The sequence below is a fragment of the Cygnus olor genome, chromosome 15, assembly GCF_009769625.2.
Source record: "Cygnus olor isolate bCygOlo1 chromosome 15, bCygOlo1.pri.v2, whole genome shotgun sequence".
NCBI classification, from domain to species: Eukaryota; Metazoa; Chordata; class Aves; order Anseriformes; family Anatidae; genus Cygnus; species Cygnus olor.
The window spans coordinates 1,159,262-1,179,997 of NC_049183.1; the positions used below are offsets into that span (position 1 = coordinate 1,159,262).

The following is a 20,736-nucleotide window of genomic DNA, read 5'->3' on the forward strand; positions in this document are numbered from 1 at the left end:
ACCTACAATAGTGAAACAACCCCTATATGTGTGAAGCAACTCTATGTATGTTTGTATGTAGGTATTTATTTTAAGAGTCCCAGTCTTTTGGCCATAAATAAAAGGTTTTATCATTTGGGGCAGGATCCTTCCCAAAAACAATTCTATTGCCCTCTTTTCAAATGTGGGTCATCTTCCATATTCCTCTGGGATTGAGGCCACACACTACTGTGTTAGCAATCTAAGTAGGAATGACAGAAATTTGTCATAAACATCTGGATATTTCCTGGCTTTTCCATACAGTAGAGTAAAGCTTAGTTGGGTGCAGCTTTTGACAGTTCCATAGCAGAGCATGTCTGCCTTTTTTGAACATTATTCTCAGCTTGAATTTTCTGGTTCAAAAGAGTTTGCTTTATAAATACACATTATAGGGTTTATTACTTGTAGCTCCATCTCAATGCATTTTTACATGCCCCCTCTGTTTTTGAATCCAGCAATGCAGATATCTGAAATGAAGCATCTGCTGAAAATAAGCTCAATTTCACTTTTAACTACTCTAGTAATGTTAATTGAATTCTTTGGAGGTCTAGACAGAGTGAGAACTCTCCTTCTAAACATATTTCTATGGTCTTTGCACTCTAAGCATGCTATTCTCTTCTCTGTAGCTTGATTTGCTATAGACTGTAACTAAATATAGTTAATTGAGTTTAAGTTTGGAGAATAAATCAAATTTTCAGACCTGTCATTGAACTGTTCAGTAGTTCCATCTTACACATTGCATAATCCAGAATTCCAAATACTACTTCTCTATTTCATTTAATGCTCAATTAAGTGGTTGTCACTCTAAAAAAGAGATTTTAACGAATGCATTTTAGAAAAATATGTCTATATTTGTCCTGTGTTCTTAATGTGCCTAGAGATGCTAAGGAAATGATTCTGTAGCACATGGGATTTTCTAACAGCACACGGTTGCAGGTGAAGATGGTTGTGTTACACTTAAATGGGGGTTGATTTTATATAGTCGTAATCTACTAGGAAAGAGGAAAGGAAGGCAGATGAGACAGAGCAAACCATCCTGATTCATCTATAGCAAAGTTTCCTGTCATTACAGAGTGGCTACACCAAGTATAGATATTGCATCTTATGTTGGCTTCATTTTAAATGCAGGATGGCTGTGCCTGTCACACCACTTCAAATATGTGAGATTCACCTTGATGCAGCTGGAATATGTCTCTGGCTGCCTACTATTAATGAGCTGTGCTTTCAGCTGGATTCTTCGGAGTGGTAGTCTTGCTTCCAGGAGCTAGTGGAACTTATTTCTCTGACCCATGCTAAGTTTTGAAATCTTAAAAAAGTTTCTATTCTATTCTGTCTCAGAGAAGAAAAAAAAAAAAGTTAAAATTTCAAATTCTATGAATCAATAACCCAAGACAAAAAAAAAAAAAAAAAGGAGTATTTAGTTGGGGCAGCTGAAATTCTTTTATCTCAACATATTCTGATAAATGACCATATATTTCTATATAGCAAGCCCCGGACTATACATGCAAAGTCTTCATTAAAGCACCTTTTTTATTTATCTTTTTGGACATCACAAAAGCGTACTTTCTGATCAATAGAATAGGGTAATTCAGTTGGAAAGGACCTTCAAAAATCACCTAGTTCAACTACCTGACCACTTCAGGGCAAGAGGAACAATTCTTTCAATTTTACTTCAGTTTTCTTTCAAATTCAAATTTTTTTCAATTTTCATTCTTTCTAGAGGAACAGTTTTCTTTCAAGAAATGAGGAAAATGGAAATTATTCTCAGGAAAGTTCTTTTATAACATTCTCCTACCTTATCAAATAGAAATTTGGCAATCTGAATGGCAAAGAGTTCAGTTGAGATCAATACAAGTTGGAACTTTTAGGTGAAAAGTCTTCTACGGCTATATGGTTCCAGCACTGACCAGAGAATGGCTTTGGCAGAGAAATTAAGTTGCGTGGTGTTAGAATGCAAAGATGAAGGATATATTGCCAACAGTGCTTCAAACATGCAGATTTCCTGTGACTGCACTATAGTTTTTATGTGCTGCATATTATATTCCTTTTATATAACAGTCATTTGAACAAAAGATTAAACAGACTTGAGCAAATGATCAGTATATTCCACTTGTTTCTTTCTCTCTGTAAGAACAAGTATTCTGCTGACATTTACTTTTAAAATATAAAGCTTCTAGTAAGTGCTTCATTTTTTCTGCAACTTTTGCATCATGTGGTAATTTACAAGAAACAGTGTAGATATTAAGCCTTTATACTTTTACAATCACCTGCCTTGCTTTTTTCAGTTGTTTCCTTTTGTTTTGCCGTATGATTCGAATAGATCAGATTTTATTCTGAATTCTTTGAAAATCAACCCCAATGAGTCAAGATGTGATACAATTAAAATTGTTAGAGAAAAACTAGTAGCATCAGGTTGCATTTCATTGATATGTAACAGCAGTATCTTTGTTTTCTGTTTTATAGTTTTACCTTCATATTATCAATGGTTTAGCATAGTCCGCATTACAATGGTGACTTCAGATTTCATGACTATTTCATTAATATTTGTATCAGGGATACCAGTATTATTAGGTAAGCATGCTAATTTAAACAGGAGCCCTTTCTTACGTCAAATCTAGATGCTTGGACTTGGTTGGAGGATGCCATGTTTAGTTCGTTTCATGAGTAGCTATCATGAACACGAAGTAGCATGTTCTAAAAACAAGTGCTGCAAAACGCTGGAGGCAATTGAATTTTGAAGCTGTCCAGATTGGTAAGCTATTTCACTGTAAAATGGTTTATTCAAATATCACTCGTCTCCTACTGAAAATAGCAGTTGAACTTTTCATATCCTACTTTTTGTATTTTACATATGAACTTTTTTTTTTTTCTAGAGTATTTATAGTGCCCTTCCCTTCAGAGGTGAAGTCAGGACTTGCATGCTTTTTTTAACTCAGTTAATTTTTTTATTTTTATTTTTATTTTTTTTGTTATAGGTAAGTCACTTTAACAGTCAGTGTTGAATAAGGACTTAACATTTGACTTTGCACAGAAATTCTTACAATTTATAAGCATATCTCTATATAAAGTTCTGAAATCATTCAACATGTGTTATAACCTGTTTTTTCTTCCCTAAGCTTTTGAAGGTTTTAAATGCATTCAAAACAGGTACTGATTGGATCTAGAACTAGATCTGACTTTTTCTCAAGTGACATAAATGCTGATCTTGCAAGACACCAAAATATGGATTCAACTTCATAAATTCTCTTGATTTCAACAGAAACATATTCATGTTTTAGTTTTCCTTAATCTACAGCTTTCCTCTGTCATTTCAACCCTTCACTCTGTAAAAGAGTTGATACTATTGGTAGCACAAAAATGTTGAAAGATCTAAATAATATACGAGGATACAAAACATTATGTAAATAATTAATACCATTCAGATTCTTATTCGCAATGCTATAATTAGTTCTGCAGAGGCTGAAAGTCTTCTAAAGTATAAAAATCTTTGTGTATTTTGACTCTGTGCTTTAATTGCATAAAACTAAATTCTTACCCTTCTTTTAAAATAAATGAAGAAGAGAAAAGTGTTTTAATCATTCAAAACTGTAGTTGAATGATAGAAGTGCAACGTGTATTCTTCAACAATATTACAATTTCAAAATCAAAATACCAAATGAAGAAAACTGTTTACTTCCGAGTCCAGTATCAGCAACAGAGCAAATCCAGGATCCATTCTAACCATTTAACAATCAGAACTAGCAAATCCAACACAAATATTTCCCAAGGAAAAGGAGTGACTCAGAGGCATTTTTAAATTACTCTTCCTCATTTGCTATTCTTAGCCAAACAGCAAAGTTTTTTAGGACTTTTCTGCCATTTGCTTTTCTTCTGTTCTTCATGACATTGAAATCTTTTGTTTGTACTTTTTGCCATTGTGCTTTCTGATGCTGAGGGTTCCTGACTGCAAAGTGGGATTGACCTGCACTGCAATGGACATGAGATTTGTGCCTGTATAAAGCCCCGATGAATTCAGTGTGACTCCCTGGAAGTGCAGCAGTAGACATCTTCAGACAGAGTAGTAGGGATGCCCCTGAGACCGAAGTGAAGGTCTTAATTTTTAATTACTTTTTAATAAAGGTACAATCAGTGAATATTGAGATAATGGAATGAAGAGGATAAAAATGTTTGAACCTAACTTTAGAGACCTGCTCAACACACACTTCTGTACAGATGCATCTGTCTAAAAAACTAGCATTTCAACAAATTCATCCCTTTAAAATCATCAGTGGTTGTATCCTTCTCAAAACAATAAAATGCAGGTGAATTATTGAAAATGTATCATGAGTCCTCTTTTAACAACAAAGCAATCATTGCATTTTTGATAGGATCAGACAAACTCATATTATGGTGGGCTTCTTGTATTCCATTTGATCCGTGTGGCAACAATATACAGTGGAGATGGCTTGCAGGGGGAAACACTTTGAATTACACAGACCTGCCTCCTCCCAGAACCCTGTATCAGGTAATGTAGTGTGATGTAGTGGGAAGTGCTGCTACTGCTATACTCTGGGACATGCAAGTGCAATTGAGACCCAGTCACATCTCTTATCTTATTGCTGGTTGGAAAAGGCAGGCAGGCACGTTTTCCACTGCTGAAATTCATAGCTGTACTTGGCATGTTTTTTGTTAGATTGAAGTAGTGATCTGTCTGGAATTGTCCCTGCTCCAGGCAGCCAACATTGTGGCATACTTAGGGTGTAGATATAAACTACATTCCGTAAGCTAACATAAACCAGCATAGGCTCTGCTGTGAATGAGATTATGTACCATAACTTGACAATCAAACTTTTTTATTTGCAATGTATCTGTGTCATAGAGTTAAGTAGATTTGTTTCCCTTTGCATTATTATTATTATGATCATTATTTTTCCACAAAGGCTTCATCCGTTGTGTTTTGGTTAAATTTCATGCTAAAACTTTAAGCAGTATAAATCCAGCTCCTGATTCCCAGTGATTTAGGTGTGATTTCCTAATTCCCTTGGGATATTTTGAATTTCCTAATCAAAGTATATAGACATTTGGCATTTCTGTCTCCTTTAAAGTTCAGCAAAATATCTAGCCTCAAAAACAGGACAGAAAGGAAACTGCAAAGGGCATGTACTTATGTGCTTCCCAAATAGGAATGGATATAAATCTTGTTCTTCAGGAACTTTTGTGATTCATTTTAAAGTCTTTAGAAGACAGAAGGAAAGTAACAATTTTGTACAGTTGTGTTTTTTTTTTTTAGGACCCGAATCTCTCATTGTACTGTTAATTCCTACTGTTTTCCTTGCAAAACAAATATTTTATCAGTCTCATGATTATGTTATAATTTGTTTAGGTAAAGTAACTGAAGGGTTATTAAAATGTGTTGGTTTAAATTATGTGGACTGGTAGCTCATTTATATAATCTGTTATTACTGCTCGGATAAGCCATACAATTAGATTTATGGATATCAAGTAGTTAAACAACCTGAGAAAAAAATGCTAGAGCTTTCAAAATATTTAAATAAATTTTTAATCATATTCCCCTTGCTGGTGTTCTGGCAGTGGAAAAAAATGCAGATTAATTAAGGTTGAGTAATTTATAATAATGAATAAAAAGACAATTCTAAAGAAAAGTTGGTTATGCTCCCACAAAAATCTTAAAACTGCATATTTACTCTAAAGGTTGGTGTTTGCTTGATTACTTGCTAAACTCTTAGGATTATTTCACAGTAACTAAACCAGAATAAAATACATTATTTCTAATATGAAACTGTGTCATGTAAAATTCTGCTTGTGTTTACTAAAACCCTTGTCTGGCCCAGCTTGGGAACCCTAGGACTAGGGTGTAAAATGCTTTCACCATGACTTTTCAAACAATAATAATTGAAGAGTCCTTTCTTTACAGAACATACAGAAATAACGTTGGGATACTTTGGTCATTAGCCTGGTGGGAATTAGCTTTCTTTTTCTTGTCCTTTTTTTCTTTTGAGGCCTGTTTTCTTGTTACTGCAAATCAGTCCCAATTACATATGGAGTGTCTGGTTGCTGTTCTGGTTCAATTGCATATGACAATATCAAATTTCAGTGCACCTATAGCCAAGATAGTGTTAACTGGTATCATCCAGTCTTTAAATAACTTTACCTTACTTGTACGTAGCACAGTGCATTTTCCCACTTCATATGACTACTAAAGATTTCTAAAGTAATTTTGATAATAAAATTTTTCGATAATAAAAACCTAGGACTGCTGTCTTTGCACTCTAATTTCCTGTACCTATATCCCAGTGTATTTAATATGAGATGTCGTTTGTCAAATACAAGCAATCAGATATCAGCAGCTTGTGTATCTTGGCTCTTCAGGTGGGGAAATGGGAGAACAACTCACTCAGCCTGAAGTACTCTGTCTGGCCAAGGTACAGCTCTTTTGCAGACAGTGAACCAGATGATAACCATTTGAGTATTGTCACCTTGGAGGAGGCTCCCTTTGTCATTGTTGAGGATGTGGATCCTTTGATGGAAAGTTGCCAAAAAAACACTGTGCCATGTCGTAAATTTGTCAAAATTAAGTAAGTAAATACACAGTGTTCCTTTTTTCTTTGTTTGCTTTTGAGTGCAAAATGTTCATCTATTTTCTCATTAATGCTTTCCCTTATTTCTTTTGTTGTATATACATCTTTTTTTCTGATACTTTGCTGTTCTTTTGTTCTTGATTCCTATCTTTGCTTTTCCTTCTGTATTTCTCTTCCTCTTTCTTTCTCTCTTTCCTGCACAGTATGCTTTTCTTTGCACATCTTCCCTTTCAATACATTGGAAGGTTCTGGTTATATACATATAAGTAACATTGAGTCAGCGACAAGATAGTAAGTATGTAGTAAATTCAAAATCAACTAGAATTAGCCCTTCTCAATCACGTGAAAGAAGATAGCATATTCTAAAATCAGATTGTTTTAATGAGTCCTCTTTGAATGGTTTCCTGTTATGTTGAAATGTGCCTGTTTTAATTAGTTTAATTAGTTAACAGTTTGAGAATGCTTTCTATTGAAAATAATATATTTATGCTTAAATTTGGTACAGGATAAACTATTCAAGCATAAAATACCACTATGACATACCAGCTAGAGAAAAGTCCTTTGCTTTGGTTGCTCTGTAATTTTGGAGTAATCATTAGAAAACAGTGGAAAATTTGTCATTGTGCATTTATCAATGCTTCTTCACCCATTAAGCGCTTCAGTCTATGTATTTCCAAAATGAATATAACATTTTTAACTGAGCAGGTGTTAGGAGATGTAATTGATGTTTCTGAAGTTTTCCAGACGTTGCTGAATAGTTTCTGAAATCCAGGACATTTTTATTGACATATCTGAACTTCTTAGTCAGGTTCTAAACAACTTTTTATTTGTGATTTGAGTTACTTCAAAGCCTGTAAAATATTGCCTATTCTTAAAAAAAAAAAAAAAAAAAAAAAAAAAAAAAAAAAAAAAAAAGGACAATCCTTGTCTAAGACCTACATGGCTGATCACAGTTTGGGACTCTGGTTTCTCTGTTGTCAGGGCTTTTCTGACCTTCCGGAGTGGTCTTTGCACTCAAAGATAGCCTGAAAGTCACCTTCTCAAACTGCAGGAAAAGATGGAGCACCCACTGCTTCCAAAGCTGTGAACTACCGTGCCTTTACACAGCTTATATGTTGGGCAGTTCTGTAATTATTAAATTACGTGTGGTACATAATGTCTTAAGAGTAGAAGTAATAAATGTTTAATCTAAACCAAAGAGACATCAGTAAGTGGAGACTGTATGAATTGATGGAGAAGTGAAGTCCAGTAGGAGAGAAACTGAAGCAGAAAACATGTTGTGCAAGGTCTACCACCATCTTCTATTTATCTCGTCAAGCCACTGCAATATGACTAGTAAGAGCTATAAGCACCATATAAAGCATCCTATGGTTTTATTTCTCTATCATTCCAGAAAAAAAATGGTCACTTGGAAGTTTGAAAAATTGTTCTTTTACAATACGCTGACTCTTGCTGTTGTGGTGGTTCTGTTTTTCCCAGGAGAAATGTTTGTCTCTCTTCTCTTTTAACAGCAACTCAACTAATGAGGGAACTAATGTAAAGAAGTGCTGCAAAGGATTCTGCATTGATATCTTGAAGAAATTGTCTAAAACTGTCAAGTTCACGTATGACCTGTATTTGGTGACTAATGGGAAACATGGCAAAAAAGTCAATAATGTGTGGAATGGAATGATTGGTGAAGTAAGTTCTGTTAGGTAAAAGAGCTCTTAAGTAAGAACCTAGCAATGTTTGTTTTAAATTCATTTGGAGAAATGAGGTGTTCTCTGCTGAGTAATATTGGTGGTGTCTTCTCTTTGTGGATCAGGTGGTATATCATCGTGCAGTTATGGCTGTGGGGTCTCTCACTATTAATGAAGAACGCTCTGAAGTGGTTGACTTTTCAGTGCCATTTGTTGAGACTGGGATTAGTGTCATGGTGTCACGGAGCAATGGCACAGTTTCACCATCTGCTTTTCTAGGTATGGTTCTCCAACCCCTCAAGATCATTTAATTGCATTTCTGTAGAGTGGGGTAGGTTTCATTGTTAGTTAAGCTAAATAGTGCATTGACGTGTTTCTTAGATTTTTGAATTACATGTTAGGAAGTTTGTATGGTGTCAACAAACTGATTAATGTGGTTTTTAGCACATGAAGAAAGTGCTGTTGGTTTCAGATGCAGTAACTGGAAACCAATAATGATTTCATTATGAAAAAGAATTCCCCAGCATCTTCAGTTAGGAAAATTACTTCCTCAAGTTCTGCTTACACATTAACCTGTGCTTGTTTAGCCCATAATAAATTGTCTCATATTTTTCTAGAACTCACATTCACAAAATCATTTAAAACCCCCTTGTAGAATAGTGTAGAAAAGAAGACTTGGCCGTAATTAGAATAGATCTGACAGCTAAATGGGCAACAGATACATCTGGCTTCCAAAGACTATACTACCGCACTGCAAAGCTTCTGAGTGTTTTCTTCAATTTTCTGTGTTGTGATGATGGAGTTGAACAATGGGGATTCAGCATGGAAATGAAAGGCTCGATAGAAAAGAGGTGGGATACAAAGAAGTAAAGATCTCTGTCTTCTCTCCTTCCCTTGTTTGCTACTTGTTTCTATTGTTCGTTTCTCCTTTCATTATCTGCCTCTCCACTGTAGTGCCTATGTTTTACTTTTATATTTAGTGGTTTGCCTGAATTTTTCAAAGGTATTTTGCAAATGAAAGATAGTGCTAGTGGAGATAAAATAATCTAAGTGAAACTGAAAAAAAAACAGTATTTTACAGGTACCTTACAGAACAGTTTCATATCTTCAATTGGGTGAGCAATGATGACATTTTTATATCATTTTATTGTTTTATATATTATGTTTATTATTTATTTATATATATATATACACACATATATATCAGTATGGTTTCTTTTTAGATTAAGTGTAAGTTTTTCACTTAATTCAAATCACTTGTAGCCATTGAGGAACTGATTGTTACTGTAGTATCAGCTACAAGCGGGCAAATAATTTTTTTCTCACAACCATTATCATCATTTATACACAGAGCTTATTTCTCATACCTGTTCCATAAATGCACATTGCAGAGGTGAAGCAATAGCTCATAAGTGTAACATAGTGAGTAATCTATTAATTTACCTAACTTGTTAATACCTAAACAGATTTTGTTGGCGATTAATTTTGTTGTTTACTGAGTAAAAGACTGTTTAATGAAATTATGAGAGGCTGCGTTTTTTAATGAAAATACTCAGATAATGATTTTTTATTTCTATAAGTAATTGACTTGTACAGTTAATTCATTTTTTAAATTGTAGTTTCTACGTATTGAAGTTATCATTTGAATTATGTAGTGTTTTCCTAAATATGTTCCAATTTTTGGCAGTTTTTTTTAATGGACCCTGCTTACCTCTTACCTGCCTCCAGCTATCATCAAAACAGACTGCTTTTGTGTTTTTTCACAACAACATAGTTATATTTCTACAATGAATTTAATGTTTATGTTTTAGTTGGATATGTACAGAATTTAAAAAGTAAAAATGATGCCTTGTAAAGCTCTATAGAATAGATTTTTTTTTTGTAGAAATCTGACCTATTGCACCGATAAATTAAGTCTGTGATCTCAGATGTACTTTCTGTTTATTTAGGCATAGATGAAACTGTCACATCACTGGAACTGCTTGTGTATTTCGATGTTGTGGGAATAGTAGTAAAGTGCTCTGCCATGCAAAATACTATCAGATAGGTAACTGAATTTATTCACAGACAGATTTAATTTTAATTGAGTGTCTAAGAATACGGTTGTCTTATGTAACTTTTGTGTTTTTTTTTTTTTAATCTGTGAAAAACAATACTATTAAATAGCAATGAAGTACAGTTTATGAAGTATTTGTTTTTATGATTTACTGCCATCAATGTAGGCAAGTACAAAATTTGTCTGAACTAGAATTTCTGTTCAGTGATTGTGTCTAATGGATTTAAGTAACTGATGGGCTGACAGCCTCTTCCTCATTATCTGCTCCCACAGGTGTCTCCAACCAAGAATTTTAGAATAAAAATAAGAATTTTATCCATGTTAAAACTTTTTCATGTATTACTACTGTTCATATATACTAGATCCACAGCTTAAGTTTTTAAAAAAATCTGTGGGGGTTTTATTCAACCTTTCTATATGTTTAAGAGGAAGAGAGTTCATAGGTGAGGCTACTTGTCTTTTTTTTGTTGTTGTTGTTGTTGAAATAGCTTATCTATGCACTTTTTTTTTCCCTTTTTTGTTGTTGTTGTTTGTTTGCTTTGTTTGTTTGTTTTTGGTATGTGGGGTAGAAACTCAAAGTTAGTGGAGTAAGATGTCCTTTTCATTGCTCTATTTTCTCCATTGCCAATTATCTGCAATTTACACTAACAAGTCTTCTACTAGTATTTTTCCGTCATATCATTGCTCTACTTAAGAATCTTATAAAACCTGCTGCTTCCTGGGGAAAAATTCTTTCTGTCCTTTGAGAATCAAATAACAGTGCTGAATGCATAATTTGATCTGTAATATGACAGGAACATCAACATTATTGTTCAAGTGATTTTGTACTTGTTCAGTCTTACTACTTATTATAAATGGCTTTTTATTTTGCTGTTGCTTCTGTTGCTTCTACTCCTCCTCATTACCAGACTGCTTAAATTATTAAGGACCATTCTGCATTAACTGTTGTTTATAGCTTGCTTTTTCACTTTGGCTTGTTTTGCCCTTTGCCTAATGTAAATTTTGACAAATTACCATTGCTGTTTCTACACTGTTGCTTTTGATAAGAATTTTATGAGGGTTGCTGTCTGTCTTCTATGAGAATGCTGTCAATATTTTATGATAGTTTTATGTGAATTCCAATTAATTCAAATTAATGTGTGATTTCATAGAATATTTGTTATTAAGTGGCATCTACTTGTCTGTTTCTGAATGGATTTATTTCTGTCTTTTAAGCATTTTGTTATTTTGCTAACTTATTATTCTCTTCCAAAAAATGTCTTTAGTAATTGAAAGAATTTCATAAACTGTCTTTAAAATATAACAAAAAATAAATATTGTTCCTTAACCTTCTCTTAAAATCAAAAAGAGAACTGTTTGGTTTGAAAATTCCCTGCTCTGTCTTGTCAGTTCACATTCAAAATCACAAGTGGGGCTATCTGGAATTTGGTCTTTCATGGTTCCAAATTTCTGAAGAAATTGTAGCAAAGGTAACCAGTCTCATGAGATTTTCACATCTGGGCCCAAATTATGATACTTTATTCCAGTTCTTGGTGAATCCTTCATGCTAACTTGGGCAAGGTTCAGACTGGGCTATTGGGCTCAGCTCACCTCAGCTCTCGCTCAGAGTCATTTCCTACAATGATGGAAGAATTTTCATTTTTGATGAAGAGGTTAGGATGGAGGAATCTCTTGGGCTTTCAAAAAAGCAAAGCATGGGAATAAACTCATTTATTGTCACTTCCAGTGCTTCTTGGTTCCGTTCTAATTTGAAATAGTTATTAAGAATTATTTCTCACATTTCAGAGCACATTCACACTACTAGTATTTACCAAAATTAGAGTATAATATGCCCCCAAATAAGCTGACCTAATAAAGAGACATTACTTTGCCATACCAAACTTTTGTTGCATGTATCCTTATACAGCTACCACAGGAACACCTGAAATGGTATTTCACATGGTATTTCCAATCCTTTCAAAAAGTTGGTGCTTATTCTGGTATTTGAAACTACTTTTAGTTTTCTGTTCCAACCTACTTCTTTAACTTATGTTTTTTCTATCTTTCAAACTGACATTCAGTTTTCCATAAAAACCTTTTGATTTCAGAAATTTGCTCCCAGATGAGAGTGAGACTTGCAAAAGAATGTTTTTGCTATGAGTGGAAACTACATCTTCATTAGAGGTAGATGAAAGTGAAAAGGGAAAAAACTCTGAAACAAAATTTGCTTTGAATGCAAGCATTTGGCTTTTTTCCCTAATGCTTTCTGTTGGATAGAAAATGAGAGAGAGGTGTACTTCACTGAAACACCAAATGTTTTAAGCATATGCTTAATTGCTTTTGCTCTGCAGAAACTGTCATAATGGTTGGACCATTCTGTTGATAAAAGCGTGCACCACAGGATTAATAGAAAAGGATTGTAAACTGAATAAGCTGCAAGTCAAACCAATTATTTGCCACTCGGTGTCGGTTAAGGCTTTGTTGAAGAAGAGAAGTACACAGACTTTGTGTTTGAATTGCAACTCACATTTATGATTTCAGATGTATGGAGATTGTATATACTAACAGCGGTTCTTTATATATTGCTGCTTAATTCTAGCAGTAATGCTAGCATTTTTGTTGGTAAAAGCTAATTTAAAGAAAGCCTCTGGGCTTGCCTAGCCGGACGCATTAGAATTCTTGTGATGTGACTGGTTTAATGAACTGTTTCTGTTTCTCTTGTCTGTTTTGCTGCAGAGCCTTTTAGTGCTTCCGTCTGGGTGATGATGTTTGTGATGCTTCTCATTGTGTCCGCCATGGCTGTCTTTATATTTGAGTACTTTAGTCCCGTAGGATATAACAGGAACTTAGCACAAGGGAAAGGTAAGCTTTGCATTTTACACAACCTTAGGGCTATAAAAACAAAGCAAAACAAACAAAAAAAACCAAACGTATTTACCATCCTTTACCCTCTATCTTTTAAAATAAATGTAACGTAGGAATAAAACAGTAAAAGCAGCTATGAAAAGGATGCTTGCTCTTCATTTAAAATGTGATTTCTTGAGGCCTTATATACTCATGCCGATATTCTAATTCATTGCAATAAAGATGTAGAAGGATAAGTGATATTAAAGAGAGTTGTATTCAGGCAGCGTTATGTTAGTATACTGTATCAGTTGTAGAGGGTCAGCTTAAAAAAAAAAAAAAAAAAAAAGCATTGAAATAGACTCTCCAGTCTCCTGACTCTTACGAATTCATGGATAGTTCAGAGATAATGATCTACAATGGTGAGGTTTGGTGGGTAATCTGGAAAAACAGCTGTTACCTTGTATATGGTTTTATACAGTCCATATAAAAAGGTATGGTTCTCTTGTGGTGAACTCATCCTTGAAATGAGGCCAGTGGCAGAAGGGCATCATTTCTTACTGCGTAGCAGCCGTGACTATAGAAACTTCTTTTTGAAAATATAGTGACACAACAAATTTAATACAGAACATGACTTTCTCAGTGAAAACTACAGTTGTATACTATTAACACTCTGACCTGAGAATGATGATTTCATGTACTGTGGTGCCCTCATCCTTCCCTTTCTTCACTTTCAGTTCAGAGTGTGGACAGTTTTTAATTTCTGAATCATACCTTGTTTTATAACGATGTCTCCCAGGTTGGTGAACATAGTCCTAGAGACTGTAACAAGCTAATGTTTTCTTCTAGTTGGTGGTTGGTTTGTTCCCTGAACAAGGAGGGTTTTGTAATATTCAGATATTGTTGATATTTCAATAACATGGTAAATTTGTAACCTATATCCAAAATAAACACTATGTTAGGAAGAGGAAACGAGAGGTTTGTACAGACACTGGGGATCTGCAGCCTGGGCTGTTCTTTTCTGTGCCACCTTATGTGACAGAATTGATTATGTAGTGGCTACAAATTCATATTATGGCACTACAACATCATAACTTAGCAGTAGAGGCTTGCCACAAATCCAGTTGCTATTCATTTGAAGCATGGGAAGCTTAAAATTAATGTGACTCTTTATGTAGATTATTGCATTTCCTGTATGTTTTTAGTAGGATGAAGCTCAATGGTGCTAAAATCTTCAGTAGTTTTCTTGGTATATACTTTCCTTCGTATTACTGCTCAGAAAATACTTATTATCCATCAGCTCAATATTAAATAGTCGTATAAGATAGCTTCATAAACCAAAAGCCAGCTCCATTATGATTATTTTACTGCAGTCTATCTTAGCAATGCAGTAAAAATAGAAAGAGGATAATCTAAGATGTACTTGAGTCTATCAAGAAAATTTGCACTGTAACATAGAGCATTTCTACTGAAATGACAACATGCACTGAGTATACCAACTTCGGATTTTATTCCTTTAATAATAAATTATTTTTAATAATGTAAATTATAGTTAAGTAAATCTGAGTTTTAGTGTGCATCCCCATAGGCAGGGCAGGAATGGAGGTAATATTGCAGGTATCTGCATAAGAGCTTATTGTCTGAATTGCCATTTAATTGAAAAATGAGTACTTTTGAAAAAGTCAGATGAGTCACATTCAGGAGCAGCCTGTTTCTCCATTGAGCATACAGGGAGTCTAGATGATGTCTGCACTGTACTAACCTAAAGCTGGGTAAGAGGAATCTTCCCTTTATTCTCAGAGGACTCAACAAATAAGGTCTTTTTAGTGGATAATATCTTTGCTAACCTACTTCTGCTAGTCCATGGGCATGAGGGCATTATGCTGACAACTTTGGGTGCTTTTGGATGAATTTAAAGCTGACTGAAAAAACTACAGAACAGCACAGATTACCTGGGCCAGGTTTTTACCTGTAGTACCAGTGCATTTGCAGCCACGGAACTGACTCTGTACATGTGAGGTAGCCTGAGTCTAGCTATAAGTTATATATCTGTGCAGGTGGCTCCTTTTTGTTGATTCATTTTCTGAGTGTAATGTTGCTTAAAAGTAGGTGAAATGTTCACCCATTTTGATATGCTTATCTGAGAGTACATAAAGTTCAAAAAGTATAATGTTGAAGACTGGAGCTTATAAAAGTACTTTGGATGGGAAAAGTACTGGAATCAAATCATTAAGACTTAAATCCGCAGTTTTCCATTTTACACGTCAGCTGGCACAGAATACTGAAAGGGGCCATAGTGTGACACACACCTTACTGCAAGAAACATCAGTTTGCTCTCCTCCAAACCTATGCTTGCAGTCTCCATTTGAAAACTGGTGAGGTAAATGCATGTAGAGAAGTGTTGAAATATTTTTTTGTAACAAATACGGAAATAAATGTCATTACAGCAGAAAGTACCAATGCTAAATTCCGTGATTCCATTGGGAGGACAATGAATATGTATCAAAATATTTTTAGTAATGTGTTGGTGAGTGCTTTGTTGTTATCATGTAGTTATGTATTTGTGGTATCTTACCACAAATATACTTGCAACTAAAACAAATGCTCTTTGCAATTCCAGATCCCCATGGACCATCCTTCACCATTGGCAAGGCAGTGTGGTTACTCTGGGGCTTGGTATTCAACAACTCTGTGCCAGTGCAAAACCCCAAAGGGACGACCAGTAAAATCATGGTGTCAGTTTGGGCCTTCTTTGCTGTCATTTTCCTGGCTAGTTATACTGCCAACTTAGCTGCATTTATGATTCAAGAGGAATTTGTTGACCAAGTGACTGGACTGAGTGATAAAAAGGTAGCTCTTCTAGCTTAAAAGACATCAGTGTCTGTTCTTTGTAATCCTTATACAAATTTGTACTCTGTACTAAAAACTCTGAGCAAGATAATCAAGATAATCAGCTAAAACTGTGTGATTTCTGAGTGTTACGCTTCAGTTAAAAACCCAAATCATGAAAATATCTGACTGATTTCAAAGTCTTTTCAAAAGTAGCTGCATTAATTGAAAAGTACATTAATTTTGTGAAAAATGGAAATAAGTTCTTGTTAGGTTAAAAGTAATGCTTCATGAACATACAAAAGCTTGAAAAAAATGAAAAGTCAGCTTGAATGCTTGGAATACATTTAAAATTATTTAAACATCTCTGTGTAAAATGTTAATAGTTTATTAATTGGCAGAATATTCATAAAACCAGGAACTATCCAGTAATCATCTGAAACAAATCAATGCACCTGAAAAAAAAAAAAAAAAGTCTTTTTGCTTTTCATGTAGTGTGGAAGGAAGTCATAGAGAGTACAGATTTAGAGTGGTGCTAGCATAACTAGGCAAATAGAAACAATAACAATCCATATGTGTTCCCTGTGGACACTCAAATATTTTCCTTGTAAACAATATGAAGAGTAAAGAGTAAAAATAAAGTTGAGATGTACATTACCTGGGATAAGGCGCAGAATTTTGATTGTGGAAGTGGCTTTCCTCAATTCAAGAACTTTTTGTGAGAATTCTGTTTTGAGCAGTAGACTCAGATAGTTCACTTAAAGCCTACTGAAGTTTCACAGAAACAGACAGATAATAAATATGCTTATTTTTTCATATTGTTCTAGTTTGACTGAATTTTCATCTGCTGAAAGTATACAAGGTCTTGGTACTTGTGAATTTTAATCAATTGTCATATAAATCAGAAACCCAGAAATTATTTATTTCTTGTTTCATTTGTGTGACCACGTTGTTGAAGTGGTATTGCACAAAGTGCTTGAAGTCCGTTTGCAAAATTATTGTTGTGATGGATATACACAAAACACATAAAGGGCACACTGTTTTCAAGTTTGTGCCCAGTTGTTTTAAAATAAAACTAAATATTGACATTGAGAAGTAATATAGCACAAGGGAGAACTTCACAGGGAATTTATTTCAAAGGACAGAAGATAAAGGAAATTGTTATTTAAAAGAAGGCAACAGCTCGGATAGACTTGTGTCTGTTTTTTGTTTTAATTGTTTCTGATGACCATCTTTTCAGTGATCTGTACTATCAATGCATGAATTTCAAGCATGGCTAGGGGAAAGATAGACAAAAAGAAAAGAAAAATGATAGTAGTTTTGTTTTCATTAGGTTGTGTTGTAGCAAAACCTTTGAAAGAATGTGAAGACTATAAGAAATACCTTTACTTTAAAATAATATACTTAATATGATACAGATAAAAGGTATTTTTCTCTTGAGGATTAAAAAGATGGATTTGAAAAAGCTGTTCAACTATTTGTGATTAAATACATAATGTTTTCCTGGTAAGTCCTGATCAGGGCAGGATTTGGCTTTCACCTGGCATAGCGGTGGTGTTCAGGTCTGCCAATGCATTTGCCACTCTCACCTGTGGGCTGGGAAAATTTCAGTATTTGTTCTGTAGCCATTGGCTAATAACTTCCTTATTTTTGTAATTTTCCTGTTCTGTCTACTAAACAGGATTTTATTTCTAAAAAAAAAAAAAAGGACAAAATAAAAATAGAAAAATACTTGAATTGGAAAACAGCATCTGCTCATGTGCAGTCTTCTAATGATTTGTTTGATCTCTATCATTTATTTATTTTATTTTATGGTTCTTCAAATCCTGCCTGAATTATACAGGGATATATCAGGGGAGCTTTTTTGTGATTAAAATAGTTAAACAAGCCAGAAATCCAGAAAAGCAATAATCTATATAAAATACTCCTTGTCATACACAGGTTTTGCCTCCTCTACAAAGCTGAGCTTTTTCAGATTTTCAGAATTTCACATAATTAGGGATAATTTATGGGTATATAATATGATTCATGTTAAATTATTTTACTCCCCTCTTAGCCTTGTTGCTGCAACGCCGTTAGTAGTGGATCAGTTAGGAATCTGCAGTACTGTTGCTTGGTGGAAAACTCTGTCCTTTGCTGCAAGCAAAGCTGTCACGGGCAAAAGCCAGTGTGAAGGGACAGAAGTGAATATGAGTTAAATTAATTGTAAAGAAGTAATATCTAGAAGCCCACAAAATTCTGGAACAATTGACAACTTTTTTAATAGGAACATAACTAAGGACCTATTGAAGCTATCTTTTTTGGTTAATTTAAAAAAAAAAATTAATGACTGAGCATAATTTTAACCCATAAACTTGAAGATTCCTTTACTATCTTTGTTAGTAGAATTGGCCTTCCAAAACTCATGCATGGCTGGTAAATCAGTTCATTACTCTTCTCTTGAACCCGTTTTCCTACTTCCACAACTGAAAAGTCATGCGCTTTTGTCAGTGCTGCCCTGCGATAAACCATTCCCAATTGGAGGTGCTGGCAGTTCTCAATCCAGCTCCATACGAGACAGATAACAGAGAAGAGAAACCAGGAAAATAAGCATCTCTGGGCAGTCATCCCTGACCCTCATCCTTCAAAAACTTCCCATACAGGGAATGTATTCCACCATCATCTAGTTCCCTGGTTTTGCTGAACACACGATGACATGCTGCTTACTCTTCTCCTTGGCTTCAAGACTTCTTGATAGTTTCCTCATCCTTCATAATGTTGCTAATGAACTTCTGAATGCCGTGTCATCTTTGTGTCACCCAGAAACACATGGCACAGCGTGTACTGGAGTTACTGGGAGTGGGTGTTCATAAACTCAAATGATTCAGAAGATGAGAAGAAAATTATATTTTGACATCCTCGTATATGTAAAAGATTTCTAAAAGCTTTGTCTTCATAAAAAGGTACAGAAAATGAGTCCAAAAGTATCCAGCAAAGCTGGCACTCATCGCACTTGTTACTTTTGAGACCATTTATGCCTAGTCTGTTAAAAGAGAGACAAGATCACTACTAGAGAGTACAAAGCACTGGACAGAACTGTCTAGCAAGCCTTCGTCTGCTGTGGTTCCTCCACACAGTCACATTTTAATGTGTCCCATATGTATGTGCTCTAGGGGATTCTCTTTAGCCTTAATAAGAAGCCTTAATTATGCCATTTGCAGGTTCCTTAATTTTGCAAGATTCACAGTATTCATGTAACATTACTTTTTTTTTTTTTTTTTTTTTTTTTGTGAAATAAAATGGCATGAGCTCTCTAGTTACTTAGAGAGGTGTTTGTGTCATAACAGAGCAGAGTGAGCTCAAAAGTCAGTATGGATTATGGGGTAGCTAGGGTGACCCTTTCACCCTTTCATCTCTCCACTTCAATATTAGACCTATGCAGTACTTTTTGAGACTTGTTGGACAAAGATATTGAACAATGATTATAATGATAATCTTGGAATTACTAAATACAGCAGCTATATTTTTCACGATCAGAAATCAGAATGTCAGTGCTTTCCATTTGGTAAAGAAAGAAAACAGAGTTCAATTTATTTATTTTTTCTCCACTATCACCATCCATAACTTCCATAAAAATCTCTGTTAGCAGACAGAAAATGTTTACCATTTGCTATTATTGTAGTAATTTCTCCACAGTTCCTTAAAATACTCCAGAACAATAATGAACAACTGCTCTGAATACTAGCCTTTTCAAACAGACGTGCAAATCAGCATATTAAGTCAGTATTAAACATTTGTGAAAGATCTTTTTGCTAGCTTTAATGAAATTGTCATTTTTCTTAATGCATGTAGATAAAACAAACTAAAATGGTAGGGCTGTTTTCTCAACCCAAACATGCTTTTTGGGATTCCTGGATCATTAGGACTGTGTGCCACAGATCTAGCAGCAGGCACAGCAGGGGGAAACAGGAATGAATTACTTAGTCTTCTCAATAATTGTAGATCTCCCCAATTATGTTTCAAGCAGGGGGCTTGTGCATTAAATTTAAGGATTTTATTACCAATTAAAACAAAAACAAGAATATTTCAGAAGAATTCTAGGAAGAAAATGGTTTCCTAACAGACATTAAATATTTTAATTCCCATCATGGGGTTTCAGGGAAAATGACTGCATCTATAGATTCAATGCTTTTTTCTTTCTTTCATGCCTGCCCCACAGATGTGTGCTGAATCACAGAGCCTATATACTTCTCTAGGACATGTCAGTTTACAGAAGACAAGTTTAAAATTGCTGATAAGAAATTTATATAACTTAGACGTGAGTGCAACATTATTAAAAACATTGTAAACTGTTTCTTTCTGATTTTCAAGTAGTCTATGAGCAGGCAGTAGTAACACAATCATTTGCAAAAAAATATAATCTCCTTATGACTGCTAAAATTTGTTGGTTGAGTGCCTTGTGCCAAAAAAAATCCAGTCAATGGATGGTGTTTGGAACCATTCAAGTCTGAATTTTCTGTACTTAAATTCCACATACAATTTTTTTTAATCAATTGAATTACTTGTTATCCCTATGATCTTCAAATGAACCAGTACTTTCTATTAATCTCTGCTTTCCTGCAGAAATATTTTTGTGTTCTGTTGAATGTTCAGTTTGGGACAGATACCTCAGTTCCTCCAACCATTCCTGTGGGAGAAAACTGTCCCCAACAACTTTCACATATATGAATGTTCTTGAAAAGTGAGACTACGCAAACCAAAACTCCATTTGTAA

At 34.5% G+C, this 20,736-nt stretch overlaps 1 protein-coding gene across 2 annotated transcripts in view; it reads left to right on the forward strand.

Moving 5' to 3' along the window:
- GRIN2A (glutamate ionotropic receptor NMDA type subunit 2A) overlaps window positions 1-20,736 on the forward strand; it is a 191,748-nt gene that overhangs the window by 122,068 nt on the left and 48,944 nt on the right. For both annotated transcript variants that reach the window (XM_040574760.1, XM_040574761.1), the window contains 5 exons: window positions 6,388-6,593; window positions 8,108-8,276; window positions 8,401-8,554; window positions 13,047-13,172; window positions 15,775-16,004. In XM_040574760.1, coding sequence (XP_040430694.1) covers window positions 6,388-6,593; window positions 8,108-8,276; window positions 8,401-8,554; window positions 13,047-13,172; window positions 15,775-16,004 — 885 coding nt within the window. The remainder of the gene's footprint in view (window positions 1-6,387; window positions 6,594-8,107; window positions 8,277-8,400; window positions 8,555-13,046; window positions 13,173-15,774; window positions 16,005-20,736) is intronic.